The sequence below is a fragment of the Oncorhynchus mykiss genome, chromosome 18 (genome assembly GCF_057628025.1).
Source record: "Oncorhynchus mykiss isolate SJ-2025 chromosome 18, ASM5762802v1, whole genome shotgun sequence".
NCBI classification, from domain to species: domain Eukaryota; kingdom Metazoa; phylum Chordata; class Actinopteri; order Salmoniformes; family Salmonidae; genus Oncorhynchus; species Oncorhynchus mykiss.
The window spans coordinates 71801397-71819769 of NC_143039.1; the positions used below are offsets into that span (position 1 = coordinate 71801397).

The 18373-nt window shown below is 43.6% G+C and overlaps 1 protein-coding gene across 6 annotated transcripts in view; it reads right to left on the bottom strand.

The window, feature by feature from the left end:
- Positions 1-18373, bottom strand: part of LOC110496680 (trichorhinophalangeal syndrome I) — a 226967-nt gene that overhangs the window by 122573 nt on the left and 86021 nt on the right. For all 6 annotated transcript variants that reach the window (XM_090209285.1, XM_036953490.2, XM_090209286.1 and 3 more), the window contains one exon: positions 4932-5601. In XM_090209285.1, the coding sequence (XP_090065411.1) occupies positions 4932-5601 (670 nt within the window). The remainder of the gene's footprint in view (positions 1-4931; positions 5602-18373) is intronic.

Sequence of the window (18373 nt, forward strand, 5' to 3'; positions counted from 1 at the left end):
GCTGCTACAAACTCACTCCAATCATTAAAATCACTATTTAACCAACAATCCATCTATTGTTGTGGCTACCTGGACCTACCATTTCGTATTGAAACCAAACTATATGATTTGAATGAAAAGTATTTGAATAAACATGAAAAATGTGAATGTAAGAAGCTCACCATTTTAAATAGGCTACATGTCGTATTAAAAACATATAAACACTCTAAATAGGTCAGGAGACAGACAGAGTCTAAGAAGGCTATATGATTTCAATTATTTCAAGGCTATAGCCTACAAAGAAATACATTGTGAGTGTGACACACTAGGCTGGTAGGCAGTCAGGGACATTAGGCCCTCAGCATTTAAACAACATTTCTTTGTATTAAATCATTATAGTCTATAAATTGTGCATACAGGCTATGACTTAGCCTACTTAGAATGAAATATAAATGAAATAAAAAATGACTTATTAGTGTCTTTGAATTCATTTTTAGAAACACGAGTTTGTCCAGTCTGTGGCTTCAGGCTCATGTGATGGTATCTGGAGAGCCGGCCAGCAGCGGGGAATATCCTCTCCACACTTGCAGAGCCACTGGGGATGCTAAACACCCTTTAGGCCACTCGTGCCAGGCGGCGCAGAGATGCAGAGTTGTTATTTCACTTTTCTATAGGTAGTCCTTAATTAGCTACCCACCTCGTTCCTTTCTTTTATCATGTGCACGTAGTAAGTACACCATCATGCTTTGGGGATATGTGTCTTTTCAGATTCCACAATTATTCTTTAGTTGTGGATAATACATCACTGCACTCCCTCTCTTGGTTCTCATCTTTGTAAGTCACCTTGTTTTAGCACCTGTGTGTTTTATCAGTTTCTTTGTGAAAATATTTAGCGAACTCCAAGACAGTAGCTAAAGCAAGGGGCGATAGTAGCACACAAGTAGACTACAGATGCATGCTGGGCCGGGCATGCCCTGAGCTCGTGAAGTGAGCGCTACTGAAAAACTAACGGAGCAAAATTGGAGGGGGCGAGATGGCCGAAGCTCCAGCCTTTGTGAATCTCGCTCCGCGCTCCAGTCAAATTGGGTAAGCTCCGCTCCTCGCTTCGCTCCATTCAAATTGGGTAAGCTCCGCTCCTCGCTTCGCTCCATTCAAATTGGGTAAGCTCCGCTCCTCGCTTCGCTCCATTCAAATTGGGTAAGCTCCGCTCCTCGCTTCGCTCCATTCAAATTGGGTAAGATCCGCTCCTCGCTTCGCTCCAGTCAAATTGGGTAAGATCCGCTCCTCGCTTCGCTCCAGTCAAATTGGGTAAGATCCGCTCCTCGCTTCGCTCCATTCAAATTAGGTAAGCTCCGCTCCCTGCTTCGCTCCAGTCAAATTGGGTAAGCTCCTCTCTTCGCTCCAGTCAAATTGGGTAAGCTCCTCTCTTCGCTCCAGTCAAATTGGGTACGCTCCGCTCCTCTCTTTGCTCCAGTCAAATTGGGTAAGCTCCGCTCCTCTCTTCGCTCCAGTCAAATTGGGTAAGCTCCGCTCCTCTCTTCGCTCCAGTCAAATTGGGTAAGCTCCGCTCCCTGCTTCGCTCCAGTCAAATTTGGTAAGCTCCGCTCCTATCTTCGCTCCAGTCAAATTGGGTAAGCTCCTCGCTTCACTCCAGTCAAATTGGGTAAGCTTCGCTCCTCTCTTCGCTCCAGTCAAATTGGGTAAGCTCCTCGCTTCACTCCAGTCAAATTGGGTAAGCTCCTCGCTTCACTACAGTCAAATTGGGTAAGCTTCGCTCCTCTCTTCGCTCCAGTCAAATTGGGTAAGCTCCGCTCCTCTCTTCGCTCCAGTCAAATTGGGTAAGCTCCTCGCTTCACTCCAGTCAAATTGGGTAAGCTCCGCTCCTCTCTTCGCTCCAGTCAAATTGGGTAAGCTCCTCGCTTCACTCCAGTCAAATTGGGTAAGCTTCGCTCCAGTCAAATTGGGTAAGCTCCGCTCCTCGCATCGCTCCAGTTCCTCTCACATACTCTGGCTAGCACAGTTTGAGAAGACATAAAATATACAGAACATGTCCACAATGAAATATATACAATTGCCTGACCTTGGGGAGAAGATATTTCAAACGGAACCCAATTCTAGTTCAATGTCAGATGGCTGTGCTGGTGAAGGCTTTGCATGAAATTTCATAAAAGGCCCCTTTGTGAGGCACTTGTCTTCTACTAATGGTGAATTCTAAGGCAGTCTGTTCTCTCCACACCTTTAGGACTACAGACAAGCCCCAAAAATAGCCCGAGCCACCAGTCTTATCTCTGACTTTAAACACCGTTTTCTAGATATTTAAAAACTCATTAAGAATGACTGAATGGGGCCAGTTGGCATTTTGTGGCAAATATCCCTATTCTGAAGCCTCTGAATTAGCAGTAAATCTCCAGGAGGTGTGTACTGTATAAACACAGAACACATACAGTGCCTTGCGAAAGTATTCGGCCCCCTTGAACTTTGCAACCTTTTGCCACATTTCAGGCTTCAAACATAAAGATATAAAACTGTATTTTTTTGTGAAGAATCAACAACAAGTGGGACACAATCATGAAGTGGAACGACATTTATTGGATATTTCAAACTTTTTTAACAAATCAAAAACTGAAAAATTGGGCGTGCAAAATTATTCAGCCCCTTTACTTTCAGTGCAGCAAACTCTCTCCAGAAGTTCAGTGAGGATCTCTGAATGATCCAATGTTGACCTAAATGACTCATGATGATAAATACAATCCACCTGTGTGTAATCAAGTCTCCGTATAAATGCACCTGCACTGTGATAGTCTCAGAGGTCCGTTAAAAGCGCAGAGAGCATCATGAAGAACAAGGAACACACCAGGCAGGTCCGAGATACTGTTGTGAAGAAGTTTAAAGACGGATTTGGATACAAAAAGATTTCCCAAGCTTTAAACATCCCAAGGAGCACTGTGCAAGCGATAATATTGAAATGGAAGGAGTATCAGACCACTGCAAATCTACCAAGACCTGGCCGTCCCTCTAAACTTTCAGGTCATACAAGGAGAAGACTGATCAGAGATGCAGCCAAGAGGCCCATGATCACTCTGGATGAACTGCAGAGATCTACAGCTGAGGTGGGAGACTCTGTCCATAGGACAACAATCAGTCGTATATTGCACAAATCTGGCCTTTATGGAAGAGTGGCAAGAAGAAAGCCATTTCTTAAAGATATCCATAAAAAGTGTTGTTTAAAGTTTGCCACAAGCCACCTGGGAGACACACCAAACATGTGGAAGAAGGTGCTCTGGTCAGATGAAACCAAAATTGAACTTTTTGGCAACAATGCAAAACGTTATGTTTGGCGTAAAAGCAACACAGCTGAACACACCATACCCACTGTCAAACATGGTGGTGGCAGCATCATGGATTGGGCCTGCTTTTCTTCAGCAGGGACAGGGAAGATGGTTAAAATTGATGGGAAGATGGATGGAGCCAAATACAGGACCATTCTGGAAGAAAACCTGATGGAGTCTGCAAAAGACCTGAGACTGGGACAGAGATTTGTCTTCCAACAAGACAATGATCCAAAGCATAAAGCAAAATCTACAATGGAATGGTTCAAAAATAAACATATCCAGGTGTTAGAATGGCCAGGTCAAAGTCCAGACCTGAATCCAATCGAGAATCTGTGGAAAGAACTGAAAACTGCTGTTCACAAATGCTCTCCATCCAACCTCACTGAGCTCGAGCTGTTTTGCAAGGAGGAATGGGAAAAAATGTCAGTCTCTCGATGTGCAAAACTGATAGAGACATACCCCAAGTGACTTACAGCTGTAATCGCAGCAAAAGGTGGCGCTACAAAGTATTAACTTAAGGGGGCTGAATAATTTTGCACGCCCAATTTTTCAGTTTTTGATTTGTTTAAAAAGTTTGAAATATCCAATAAATGTCGTTCCACTTCAAGATTGTGTCCCACTTGTTGTTGATTCTTCACAAAAAAATACAGTTTTATATCTTTATGTTTGAAGCCTGAAATGTGGCAAAAGGTCGCAAAGTTCAAGGGGGCCGAATACTTTCGCAAGGCACTGTATGTGCACACACAAACGCATGCAAACACACACGCGCACACACACACACACACACGCCAGACACAGCTGCTAATCTGTGTGATCTCCTGTCTCACAGTCTGTGAGTTGAAGGATGATGACTCAACGTTTTCTCAAGTCTCCAAGTCATTGTGAAGGAGGAGTCCTTAAAGATGGCCGCTGTGTTGTTAACTATGTGCTGATGTCCGCTGATTGACAGCCTGGGAGTCAAATGCCGATGTCAGATCCACAAAGCGGCTGTTCATAGGGAGCCAAAGACCCGTCGGCATCACCAGAACGGATGGACATTAACTCCAAAGCCAAATCAAACTGCGAGACATTCAATACACAATTTCTGTGCTGTGTGTGTGTGTGTGTGTGTGCGTGTGTGAGAGAGATCATTGTGTCTGCAAGTCTCAGGGTGGCTGGAAACAATATCTCAATTAGACCGGTCGGAGCTCAGAGAGAGAGAGAGGGTGAACTAACCAGAGGCGGTTCTTCCTGCTGTTCTGCTGGCTCAGTCTTACCTCATTAGGGCTGAGCAGAGGACAGTGTAAAGGGAGACAAAAGTCAGCTTTGGGAGATTGATAAACATGGTGGGAGACTAGAGCGAGACATTAGGGATGTGAGGGATGAGAACATAATAGAGGATCTCTGGTATGACACAACTCTGAGTTCCACCATTCATCATTCGGGGGGGTGGCTTCAAAATGGCCGCCACCTTTGGCCTCTCTCTGCACTGCAGGGACCTCCAGCAGAGCACAGCAGCAGAACGTAGGCCCTTAAAACACAGGACAATGTAGTCCAAAACAGGCTGTTTTTTCATGAATAGAGATGGGTAGTGGACAGGAGAGAGGGTGAGGAAGGGGAGAGAGTAGAGAGTTGTCTTACCCGTAAGAGTGACTGGGACTCCTCCTTGGCCTTGCCATCGGTGGGTGAGGAGTACTGCTGCGCCAGATGCCCAGGTTTGTCGGCCCCACCGGGAGTCTGTCCTGGAAGGAAGGCCTTGGTGTCGACCCCCCCCAGACTGAACACCAGGCCTGGGGAGTCCCTGAGCACCACCGAAACCCCCTTCTGTTGCTGGTGGTGGTGCTCCTGGGAGGCAGCCACGGCGTTGAGTAGACTCAGGGCGCCCTGGGGGAACTGGGTCGGACTACCCCTCAGGATGTCCCTGGCCCGCTCCTTAGGCACCCACACAAGGCCTGCTGTGTGGGCTTGGACCTGGGCCTCTCTGGCCTCCATCCAGCCCTTGGACCCCTGGGCCTCCTTCTCGTCCAGGGCCTCGCTCTTCACCCCTTCGGCCCCGGGCCCTGCCTCCGCGGCGCGGCTCTCTGGGGGAACCAGACTGTAGAGCTTGAGGTCGCCCTTGCTCTCCTCCTTGATGCTGAGGGTGGAGGGGGTTGTGGCGGAGCAGCCGTTGATGGTGACGAAGGAAGCGGAGGGATGGGAGGAGGAGGCGGAGGTCTCTTTGCAGTGGGCCATGTTGAAGTGATCCAGCAGTGTCAAGGTGTCGGAGGCGGTGAAGCTGCAGTGGCGGCAGCGACAACAGCCGTGGACTCTCCTACAGGGAGCAGACAATCGAAGGGTTAATAAAAGAGGGACAGTGTTAACACAGAGAAAGCATGCAAAGACAGGGAGAGGGAAAGAGTGGGAGACAACATCATCGGGAAATGAATACCGGCTTGGTCAACACTGTTGGTATTATTCTGTTTTATACAGTGCCTTGCGAAAGTATTCGGCCCCCTTGAACTTTGCGACCTTTTGCCACATTTCAGGCTTCAAACATAAAGATTTAAAACTGTATTTTTTTGTGAAGAATCAACAACAAGTGGGACACAATCATGAATTGGAACGACATTTATTGGATATTTCAAACTTTTTTAACAAATCAAAAACTGAAAAATTGGGCGTGCAAAATGATTCAGCCCCCTTAAGTTAATACTTTGTAGCGCCACCTTTTGCTGCGATTACAGCTGTAAGTCACTTGGGGTATGTCTCTATCAGTTTTGCACATCGAGAGACTGACATTTTTTCCCATTCCTCCTTGCAAAACAGCTCGAGCTCAGTGAGGTTGGATGGAGAGCATTTGTGAACAGCAGTTTTCAGTTCTTTCCACAGATTCTCGATTGGATTCAGGTCTGGACTTTGACCTGGCCATTCTAACACCTGGATATGTTTATTTTTGAACCATTCCATTGTAGATTTTGCTTTATGCTTTGGATCATTGTCTTGTTGGAAGACAAATCTCTGTCCCAGTCTCAGGTCTTTTGCAGACTCCATCAGGTTTTCTTCCAGAATGGTCCTGTATTTGGCTCCATCCATCTTCCCATCAATTTTAACCATCTCCCCTGTCCCTGCTGAAGAAAAGCAGGCCCAAAACATGATGCTGCCACCACCATGTTTGACAGTGGGGATGGTGTGTTCAGCTGTGTTGCTTTTACGCCAAACATAACGTTTTGCATTGTTGCCAAAAAGTTCCATTTTGGTTTCATCTGACCAGAGCACCTTCTTCCACATGTTTGGTGTGTCTCCCAGGTGGCTTGTGGCAAACTTTAAACGACACTTTTTATGGATATCTTTAAGGAATGGCTTTCTTCTTGCCACTCTTCCATAAAGGCCAGATTTGTGCAATATACGACTGATTGTTGTCCTATGGACAGAGTCTCCCACCTCAGCTGTAGATGTCTGCAGTTCATCCAGAGTGATCATGGGCCTCTTGGCTGCATCTCTGATCAGTCTTCTCCTTGTATGAGCTGAAAGTTTAGAGGGACGGCCAGGTCTTGGTAGATTTGCAGTGGTCTGATACTCCTTCCATTTCAATATTATCGCTTGCACAGTGCTCCTTGGGATGTTTAAAGCTTGGGAAATCTTTTTGTATCCAAATCCGGCTTTAAACTTCTTCACAACAGTATCTCGGACCTGCCTGGTTTGTTCCTTGTTCTTCATGATGCTCTCTGCGCTTTTAACGGACCTCTGAGACTATCACAGTGCAGGTGCATTTATACGGAGACTTGATTACGCACAGGTGGATTGTATTTATCATCATTAGTCATTTAGGTCAACATTGGATCATTCAGAGATCCTCACTGAACTTCTGGAGAGAGTTTGCTGCACTGAAAGTAAAGGGGCTGAATAATTTTGCACGCCCAATTTTTCAGTTTTTGATTTGTTAAAAAAGTTTGAAATATCCAATAAATGTCGTTCCACTTCAAGATTGTGTCCCACTTGTTGTTGATTCTTCACAAAAAAATACAGTTTTATATCTTTATGTTTGAACCTGAAATGTGGCAAAAGGTCGCAAAGTTCAAGGGGGCCGAATACTTTCGCAAGGCACTGTATATACTCAGGGTTTTTCCGCTTTATTTAATAATAAAAATAATACTTTTAAAAACTTTTATAGCGCTATTCATTACATAAAGAATCTCAAAGTGCTTAATTGATCCCAGGGAGATACCACTACTCCACAGCTCTGCACAACATGACTGTACGTATACAGACCTAATCAACTAAAGATATTGTAAAAGGCTCAGCTAAAGCTAAAATACAGGGTCCTTCCACCTCGAAAAGCACAAGAACAACGATTTTGACACAAACCACCCCAACAACAAGTATTCAGTGCTCTGTGTCTGACAAGTAGCACAGCGCTGTGGCTCTGGGTATTGTTTCTTCATCCTATGTAATGTATTCCCAGTGAATTTGGTCATGTTTTTTTTCCATTCCCTGTTCAAAGAAAATAGTCATTGAAGTTGTTAGGTTTAGGTCCGACATCCTGATATTACCAGGTTCTGACCACTAGATGGTGCTGTTCCGTTTTTTTTTATTATTATTTTTTTTTACGTTAAATGGATAGTTAAAGGGATAGTTCACCAAAATTACAAATTGGTTTCCTTAGCCTGTAAGCGGTCGATGGACAAGGTATGACAGCAATCCATACGTAAGCAGTCTATAGACAAGGTATGACAGCAATTCATACGTAAGCAGGATATAGACATGGTATGACAGCAATCCATGCTTTTGTCATCCTAAAGTATCCAAACACTTATTGTATAACTCAATGATGTTTCTTATAGGTGATAAGGATTTGAAGTGTGAAAATGCTAATATAGGTACCATTGACTTGCATTGGATATGTGCCACAAATGTTAAAAAGTTAGCATTTGAAAGACTATCCCTTTAACTACACCTTTAACATAAAAAACAGAAAACAGAACAGCACCATCTAGTGGTCAGAACCTGGTCATATCAGTATGTAGGATGGGACATAAACCAAAAAACTTCAATGACTAATTTCTCTGGACAGGGGGGGGGCAAAGCAGCACCAAATTCACTGGGAATACATTACATAGGATAAAGAAACAATACTCCAAGCCACAGTTCCATGCAAACAATACTCCAAGCCACAGTTCCATGTCAGACATAGGGAACTGATACTATATACAGTGGGGCAAAAAAGTATTTAGTCAGCCAACAATTGTGCAAGTTCTCCCACTTAAAAAGATGAGAGGCCTGAAAAAAAATCCAGAAAATCACATTGTAGGATTTTTAATGAATTTATTTGCAAATTATGGTGGAAAATAAGTATGTGGTCAATAACAAAAGTTTATCTCAATACTTTGTTATATACCATTTGTTGGCAATGACAGAGGTTTAAACGTTTTCTGTAAGTCTTCACAAGGTTTTCACACACTGTAGCTGGTATTTTGGCCCATTCCTCCATGCAGATCTCCTCTAGAGCAGTGATGTTTTGGGGCTGTTGCTGGGCAACACGGACTTTCAACTCCCCCCAAAGATGTTATATGGGGTTGAGATCTGGAGACTGGCTAGGCCATTCCAGGACCTTGAAATGCTTCTTACGAAGCCACTCCTTCGTTGCCCGGGCGGTGTGTTTGAGATCATTGTCATGCTGAAAGACCCAGCCACGCTTCAGCTTCAATGCCCTTGCTGATGGTAGGCTTTGTTACTTTGGTCCCAGCTCTCTGCAGGTCATTCACTAGGTCCCTCCGTGTGGTTCTGGGATTTTTGTTCACCGTTCTTGTGATCATTTTGACCCCACGGGGTGAGATCTTGCGTGGAGCCCCAGATCGAGGGAGATTATCAGTGGTCTTGTATGTCTTCCATTTCCTAATAATTGCTCCCACAGTTGATTTCTTCAAACCAAGCTGCTTACCAATTGCAGATTCAGTCTTCCCAACCTGGTGCAGGTCTACAATTTTGTTTCTGGTGTCCTTTGACAGCTCTTTGGTCTTGGCCATAGTGGAGTTTGGAGTGTGACTGTTTGAGGTTGTGGACAGGTGTCTTTTATACTGATAACAAGTTCAAACAGGTGCCATTAATACAGGTAACGAGTGGAGGACAGAGGAGCCTCTTAAAGAAGAAGTTACAGGTCTCTGAGAGCCAGAAATCTTGGTTGTTTGTAGGTGACCAAATACTTATTGTCCACCATAATTTGCAAATAAATTCATTAAAAATCCTACAATGTGATTTTCTGGATTTTTTTTCTCATTTTGTCTGTCATAGTTGAAATGTACCTATGATGAAAATTACAGGCCTCTCTCATCTTTTTAAGTGGGAGAACTTGCACAATTGGTGGCTGACTAAATACTTTTCCCCCCCACTGTACTTGTTGTTGGGGTGGGATTGGCATGGGGGGAGGGGTGTGGGGGGTCCATGGGTGGCTCTTCACAATTTCTTTGGATTCCTAATTTCTTACTCAATATCAGAACAAAGTTTGGTCCAAATCAGATGTTGGGTACTATATTTTTTGAATATTATATGAATCCAATAAATTAAAATGGACAATTTGGATTCAATCAATTAGCTTAATTTCTCAGAGATCAAATTAATGTTTCAGGAATGCTAATCTTGTCTGTTTCTAACTACATGATTTCAGAACAATCTGAGATGGTGGGTGTCATGACTTGCTGAAATGACATGTAGACCTCAGTGTTTTTTCTTATGATCCCATGGCTAACACTGTTTGGAGAAAAAGCAAACCTCATACAGGAAGCAGAATATGCCAGCCCTAGTCCCCACTTCCTGATGATACTCTGAGAAAAATGATGAAGTTGTTATTTCAATCAAAAAGTTACGAGTTCAATCAATAATATTATTTAAATTGAATGAATCTCACTGTCTCACGCCATCTCACATGCATTCTCCAACCTACAATCATCATATATCAAATTGACCAATCATTATGATTCACATGCATTCTCCAACCTCCAATCATCATATATCAAATTGACCAATCATTATGATTCACATGAAAACTTCAGCTAAATAAGCAGTTGGGTTTTCCACAGAAACACAATGAAGCATCACAGCAGAAACACTGCTTTCATTTCCTGTTGATGTAGCCACGTCACCATAGAGACACCCAACGTATGCGTTGGTGCCCAAATAAATAAACACAACTGCATTGCCCATTCCTGTTTATTTTACCAGCATCAACAAGAGAGCTTGGAGTGTGGCCATTCATCCATAGCCTCAACTCTTCAGAATTACACGCACACACACATGACCACTAAGAATAACTACATTGTTGAATAGAGAACTTCTCTGTGACTCTAATCTGATTATACTCCAACTGAAACGCAAACAAAACAAACAAAAACAACAATTTAGAAACAAATTAGCGCTATTGTTTTGGGATACAGGAAATGAAATCTACAGGAATGAATTCATGCTGTTGCATTCTAGGATTTCCCACTGATAAATGATTACACCGTACCACACTGATTGTTTTATACCAAATAAAAATGTTGGTGTGTCAAGGTTAGGGTTTCCGGGTAATAGTCGGCTTTTGTCTGATTAAAAAAATGTATAGGAAAGCCTAAAAACTAGAATTGGCACCGGGAAAAGAAGAAATAAATTCCTAATGTGAAATAATGTTTTTAATCCTCTTCATTGATGGAAATGCATTTGACTGGTCATGCTTATCGGTATACAGGTTAATTTGCATAATTGAGTGTAATTAAATTGGTGCGTGTGTACAGCATATTCCTTATGTATCTTACTTATTATACGCATACAGCATACAGATAAAGAGGCTTCGAGCGGGAAATCTGTCACACAAAGCGAGAGATGTTGCAACAAAACACCTCAAACAGGAAATGCGTAGCCAACAGAAGGCTGGCGTCGACAGCGTGTCACACACCACTTTGCAATGAGCTGGAAGCAATATGTATTTTAAAAACATCAATTCAGCAAAAAATGAAACGTCACTTTTTTTCAGGACCCTGTCTTTCAAAGATAATTCGTAAAAATCCAAATTACTTTACAGATCTTCATTGTAAAGGGTTTAAACACTGTTTCCCATGCCACTAACAGCTTACAGACGGTAGGCAATTAAGGTCAAAATTATGAAAACTTAGGACACTAAAGAGGCCTTTCAACTGACTCTGAAAAACACCAAAAGTATGATGCCCAGGGTCCCTGCTCCTCTGTGTGAACGTGCCTTAGGCATGCTGCAAGGAGGCATGAGGACAGCAGATGTGGCCAGGGCAATACATTGTAATGTCCGTACTGTGAGACGCCTAAGACAGCGCTACAGGGAGACAGGATGGACAGCTGATCATCCTCGCAGTGGCAGACCATGAGTAACAACACCTGTACAAGATTGGTACATCCGAACATCTCACCTGCGGGACAGGTACAAGTTGGCACCAACAAATGCCCGAGTTACACCAGGAACGCACAATCCCTTCATCAGTGCTCAGACTGTCTGCAATGAGCTGAGACAGGCTGGACTGAGGGCTTGTAGGCTTGGAGGCAGGTCCTCACCAGACATCACCGGCAACAAAGTCGCCTATGGGCACAAACCCACCGTCGCTGGACCAGACAGGGCTGGAAAAAAGTGCTCTTCACTGATGAGTCACGATTTTGTCTCACCAGGGGTGATGGTCAGATTTGTGTTTATCGATAAAGGCATGAGCGTTACACCGAGGCCTGTACTCTGGAGCGGGATCAATTTGGAGGTGGAGGGTCCGTCATGGTCTGGGGCGGTGTGTCACAGCATCATCGGACTGAGCATGTTGTCATTGCAAGCTATTTTAACGCACTGCGTTACAGGGAAGACATCCTTCTCCCTCACGTGGTACCCTTACTGCAGGCTCATCCTGACATGACCGTCCAGCATGACAATGCCACCAGCCATACTGCTCGTTCTGTGGATGATTTACCGCAAGACAGGAATGTCAGTGTTCTGCCATGGCCAGCGAAGAGCCCGGATCTCCATCCCATTGAGCACGTCTGGGACCTGTTGGATCGGAGGGTGAGTGCTAGGGCCATTCCCCCTAGAAATTTCCGGGAACTTACAGGTGCCTTGGTGGAAGAGTGGGGTAACATCTCACAGCAAGAACTGGCAAATCTGGTGCAGTCCATGAGGAGGAGATGCACTGCAGTACTTGATGCAGCTGGTGGCCACACCAGATTCTGACTGTTACTTTTGATTTTGAACGACCCCCCTTTATTCAGGGACACATACAGTGGGGCAAAAATGTATTTAGTCAGCCACAAATTGTGCAAGTTCTCCCACTTAAAAAGATGAGAGAGGCCTGTAATTTTCATCATAGGTACACTTCAACTATGACAGACAAAATGAGAAAAAAAATCCAGAAAATCACATTGTAGGATTTATGAATTCATTTGCAAATTATGGTGGAAAATAAGTATTTGGTCAATAACAAAAGTTTATCTCAATACTTTGTTATATACCCTTTGTTGGCAATGACAGAGGTCAAACATTTTCTGTAAGTCTTCACAAGGTTTTCACACACTGTTGCTGGTATTTTGGCCCATTCCTCCATGCAGATCTCCTCTAGAGCAGATATGTTTTGGGGCTGTTGCTGGGCAACACGGACTTTCAACTCCCTCCAAAGATTTTCTATGGGGTTGAGATCTGGCTAGGCCACTCCAGGACCTTGAAATGCTTCTTACGAAGCCACTCCTTCGTTCCCCGGGCAGTGTGTTTGGGATCATTGTCATGCTGAAAGACCCAGCCACATTTCATCTTCAATGCCATTGCTGATGGAAGAGGTTTTCACTCAAAATCTCACGATACATGGCCCCATTCATTCTTTCCTTTACACGGATCAGTCGTCCTGGTCCCTTTGCAGAAAAACAGCCCCAAAGCATGATGTTTCCACCCCCAAGATTCACAGTAGATATGGTGTTCTTTGGATGCAACTCAGCATTCTTTGTCCTCCAAACACGACGAGTTGAGTTTTTACCAAGAAGTTATATTTTGGTTTCATCTGACCATATGACATTCTCCCAATCTTCTTCTGGATCATCCAAATGCTCTCTAGCAAACTTCAGACGGGCCTGGACATGTACTGGCTTAAGCAGGGGGACACGTCTGGCACTGCAGAATTTGAGTCCCTGGCGGCGTAGTGTGTTACTGATGATTTGTTACTTTGGTCCCAGCTCTCTGCAGGTCATTCACTAGGTCCCCCCGTGTGGTTCTGGGATTTTTGCTCAACGTTCTTGTGATCATTTTGACCCCACAGGGTGAGATCTTGCATGGAGCCCCAGATCGAGGGAGATTATCAGTGGTCTTGTATGTCTTCCATTTCCTAATAATTGCTCCCACAGTTGATTTCTTCAAACCAAGCTGCTTACCTATTGAAGATTCAGTCTTCCCAGCCTGGTGCAGGTCTACAATTTTGTTTCTGGTGTCCTTTGACAGCTCTTTGGTCTTGGCCATAGTGGAGTTTGGAGTGTGACTGTTTGAGGTTGTGGACAGGTGTCTTTTATACTGATAACAAGTTCAAACAGGTGCCATTAATACAGGTAACGAGTGGAGGACAGAGGAGCCTCTTAAAGAAGAAGTTACAGGTCTGTGAGAGCCAGAAATATTGCTTGTTTGTAGTTGACCAAATACTTATTTTCCACCATAATTTACAAATAAATTCATTTAAAATCCTACAATGTGATATTCTGGATTTCTTTTTCTCATTTTGTCTGTCATAGTTGAAGTGTACCTATGATGAAAATTACCTCTCTCATCTTTTTAAGTGGGAGAACTTGCACAATTGGTGGCTGACTGAATACTTTTTTGCCCCACTGTATTTACATTTTGGTTGGTCACATGTCTGTGGAACTTGTTCAGTTTATGTCTCCGTTGTTGAATCTTGTTAGGGTCATACAAATATTTACACATGTTAAGTTTGCTGAAAATAAATGCAGTTGACAGTGAGAGGACTTCTTTTTTTTGCTGAGTTTATACTTAATTGTCTGAAACCTCAACATTTTGCTTCATATTATAAGGCATGTGTTACCTGGCTTCAAAGTAGCCTAGCCAAAATCAGACCATATCAGTGGAGGCAATTATTTGATATCAACTTTCATGTATTGTCCAGTAGCCAAAGGAACAAGTGTGATCATATTAACAACTCATGTAGTTGCTGCATATTATCCCTTCTTTCAATTTTTTACAGAAATGTTAATCTCTGTCACATGAAACTGCTCACATGTGTAGTGTGCTTTTCACAATGGTGTTTTCCCGCTAATTGCATAATGAACATTTGACTGTAGCCTCCTGCCTTGTGTACATTGCTGTGCTAATAATGTGAAGAAATAATAGTTTATCAACATTTGAAGGTAAACGTTCTGATCTGTTGCATCAGACTCGTTGATTTTTAACGTTGTTATTTTTATGTAGGCTTGGCCTAATGGTTGTTTGAACTTGGGATCTATCGTCCCACAACTGTCCCAGAGTCTGCTTGGAAAAGGCTTTTTCTTTCTCGACAAGCTGACCAATAGAATAGGTCAACTTTTCTACTATGGGGGATAGTAGATTGACACAGGTTAGTCATTTTGCTGTTCATTACTTGTCTTGTTGGCTGAGAAAAAGTAAATGTGGTCAGTTATTCTAACACAGTGGTTCCCAACCAGGGGTGCAATGGGGTTACTTAGTCTGTCCACAGGAAGTACTTCAGAAGACTCATGAGATCATAGACCTACTGGTAACATGCACATGAAGGGGTACTTCAGGGGTCCTCCGGGCAGAGCAAAACTCAGTTGGTGGTACAGTACTTCAGAACTCAGTTGGTGGTACAGTAATTCAGAACTCAGTTGGTGGTACAGTACTTCAGAACTCAGTTGGTGGTACAGTACTTCAGAACTCAGTTGGTGGTACAGTACTTCCGAACTCAGTTGGTGGTACAGTAATTCAGAACTCAGTTGGTGGTACAGTACTTCAGAACTCAGTTGGTGGTACAGTACTTCAGAACTCAGTTGGTAGTACAGTACTTCAGAACTCAGTTGCTGGTACAGTACTTCAGAACTCAGTTGGTGGTACAGTACTTCAGAACTCAGTTGGTGGTACAGTACTTCAGAACTCAGTTGGTGGTACAGTACTTCAGAACTCAGTTGGTGGTACAGTACTTCAGAACTCAGTTGGTGGTACAGTACTTCAGAACTCAGTTGGTGGTACAGTAATTCAGAACTCAGTTGGTGGTACAGTACTTCAGAACTCAGTTGGTGGTACAGTAATTCAGAAGTCAGTTGGTGGTACAGTACTTCAGAACTCAGTTGGTGGTACAGTATTTCAGAACTCAGTTGGTGGTACAGTACTTCAGAACTCAGTTGGTGGTACAGTACTTCAGAACTCAGTTGGTAGTACAGTACTTCAGAACTCAGTTGCTGGTACAGTACTTCAGAACTCAGTTGGTGGTACAGTACTTCAGAACTCAGTTGGTGGCACAGTACTTCAGAACTCAGTTGGTGGTACAGTACTTCAGAACTCAGTTGGTGGTACAGTACTTCAGAACTCAGTTGGTGGTACAATACTTCAGAACTCAGTTGGTGGTACAGTACTTCAGAACTCAGTTGGTGGTACAGTAATTCAGAACTCAGTTGGTGGTACAGTACTTCAGAACTCAGTAGGTGGTACAGTAAATCAGAAGTCAGTTGGTGGTACAGTACTTCAGAACTCAGTTGGTGGTACAGTATTTCAGAACTCAGTTGGTGGTACAGTACTTCAGAACTCAGTTGGTGGTACAGTACTTCAGAACTCAGTTGGTGGTACAGTACTTCAGAACTCAGTTGGTGGTACAGTACTTTAGAACTCAGTTGGTGGTACAGCACTTCAGAACTCAGTTGGTGGTACAGTACTTCAGAACTCAGTTGGTGGTACAGTACTTCAGAACTCAGTTGGTGGTACAGTACTTTAGAACTCAGTTGGTGGTACAGCACTTCAGAACTCAGTTGGTGGTACAGTACTTCAGAACTCAGTTGGTGGTACAGTACTTCAGAACTCAGTTGGTGGTACAGTAATTCAGAACTCAGTTGGTGGTACAGTACTTCAGAACTCAGTTGGTGGTACAGTACTTCAGAACTCAGTTGGTGGTACAGTACTTCAGAACTCAGTTGGTGGTACAGTACTTCAGAACTCAGTTGGTGGTACAGTACTTCAGAACTAAGTTGGTGGTACAGTAACTGAAAAAAAGGTTGGGAACCACTGTACTAACATCAGCATTTGGAAAGAAGGACCACACATCGTTAAGTCCTCGACTTGCATGTTCTGTTAACAGGAATTACCGTAAACTATATGTGATTTCTGTTATTCTGATCACCATGGGTGGACACCCAAATCAGGTTAGGCAGCCAACGCATAGGGGTCCGGTAAATATCACAAATGTTCGGTAAATGAAAATGCTGCTGGTCAAATGTCCAGCGCCACATTTTCCTAACAGAAACCATGGTGTGTGTATTGTGTTGGTGTATAAAGTGTGTGTTTGCGTGTGTGTGTGTGTGCGTGTGTGTGTGTGTGTGTGTGTGCGTGCGTGCGTGCGTGCATGTGTGTGTGCGTGTGTGTGTGTGTGTTTAGCCTCTGCAGGATTCTCTGATTATCTGAACTGTTTACATCTCAAAAGCCTGCTGCACCAGGCCAAGAGGCCAGCCTCTAATGAACGTCCTGAACATCTGTAGTTTTTCAAGGCAGTGCATCCAACAATATGCATCCGACTCCCAACATGTATGAGCATATACACTCACTACCATACACGACAATGCGTCAAATCTAGCATGTACTCTCATGAACATACACAAAATGAGATACAGAGACACACAGAGAAACACACACGCAGCCAAAGCAACTATTCTTTGGGGTAGCATAGCGCCGTTTTTTTCAACATAAAACAACTTTTCCTCCAAGCGCAGAAAACAGACGACATACAATGTCAATGACAGCTTCATGAGAATAAACGGACAAGTGTGCAACCTGAGAGACAGTGGTTGTTTTCCGTGGTTTAATTAGAGGGGAGTTATGGTGAGTAATAAAGACAGAGCCTCCTCTGCAGCCAGGACTTCCAGACACAAACACATTCACTTATTATGACCCTTTAAAACCCTTTCTCTCTCCTCTCTTTCTCTCTCTCTCTCTCTCTCTCTCCCCCTCTCTCTCTCTCTCTTTTTCACTCTGTACCTCCCTCTCTCCAACTATCTCTCTCCCTCTGTCTCTCTCCCTCCAACTCTCTCTCTCTTTCACTCTCATCTCTCTCTATGTCGCTCTCTCACTCTCCTCTCTCTCTCTCTCTCTCTCTCTCCCTCTCTTTTAGTCTCCACTCTCTCTCTCTCCTCTCTCTCTTTCACTCTCCTCTCGCTCCTCTCTCTCTTTTTCACTCTCATGTATCTTTCTCTCTCTCTCCTCTCTCTAACTATATCTCACTCTCTCTCGCTCTCCTCTCTCTCTTTCTATCTCCTCTTTCTCTCTCTCTCTCTCTCTCTCTCTCTCTCTATCGTTCACTCTCCTCTCCATCTATTTCACTCTCCTCTCTCTCTATCTCCTCTTTCTCTCTCTCTCTCTCTCTCTCTCTCTCGCTCTATCGTTCACTCTCCTCTCCATCTATTTCACTCTCCTCTCTCTCTCTCTCCTCTCTCTCTCCTCTCTCCCTCACTCTTTCCTCACGCCTTCTCTCTCTCCATTCTCTAACTCCCTCTCTCTCCTTCTCAATTTTCAATTTAAATGTAAGGGGCTTTATTGTCATGGGAAACATATGTTTACATTGCCAAAGCAAATGAAGAAGCTAATCAACAAAAGTGAAATAAAAACACAAAAGGTACAGTAAACATTACACTCACAGACGTTCCAAAATAATAAAGACATTTAAAATGTCATATTATGTCAATATACAGTGTTATAACGATGTGCAAATAGTTAGTGTACAAAAGTCATAAATCTTCTCTCTCTCTCTCTCTCTCTCTCTCTCTCTCTCTCTCGCTCTCTGTGTAACAGCCGTTGTCGGTGGAAGAAGGTGAGGACCAATGCGCAGCGTGGTACGTGTTCATAATTTTAATAAAGTAAACTGAACACTGAATAACAAAACAAC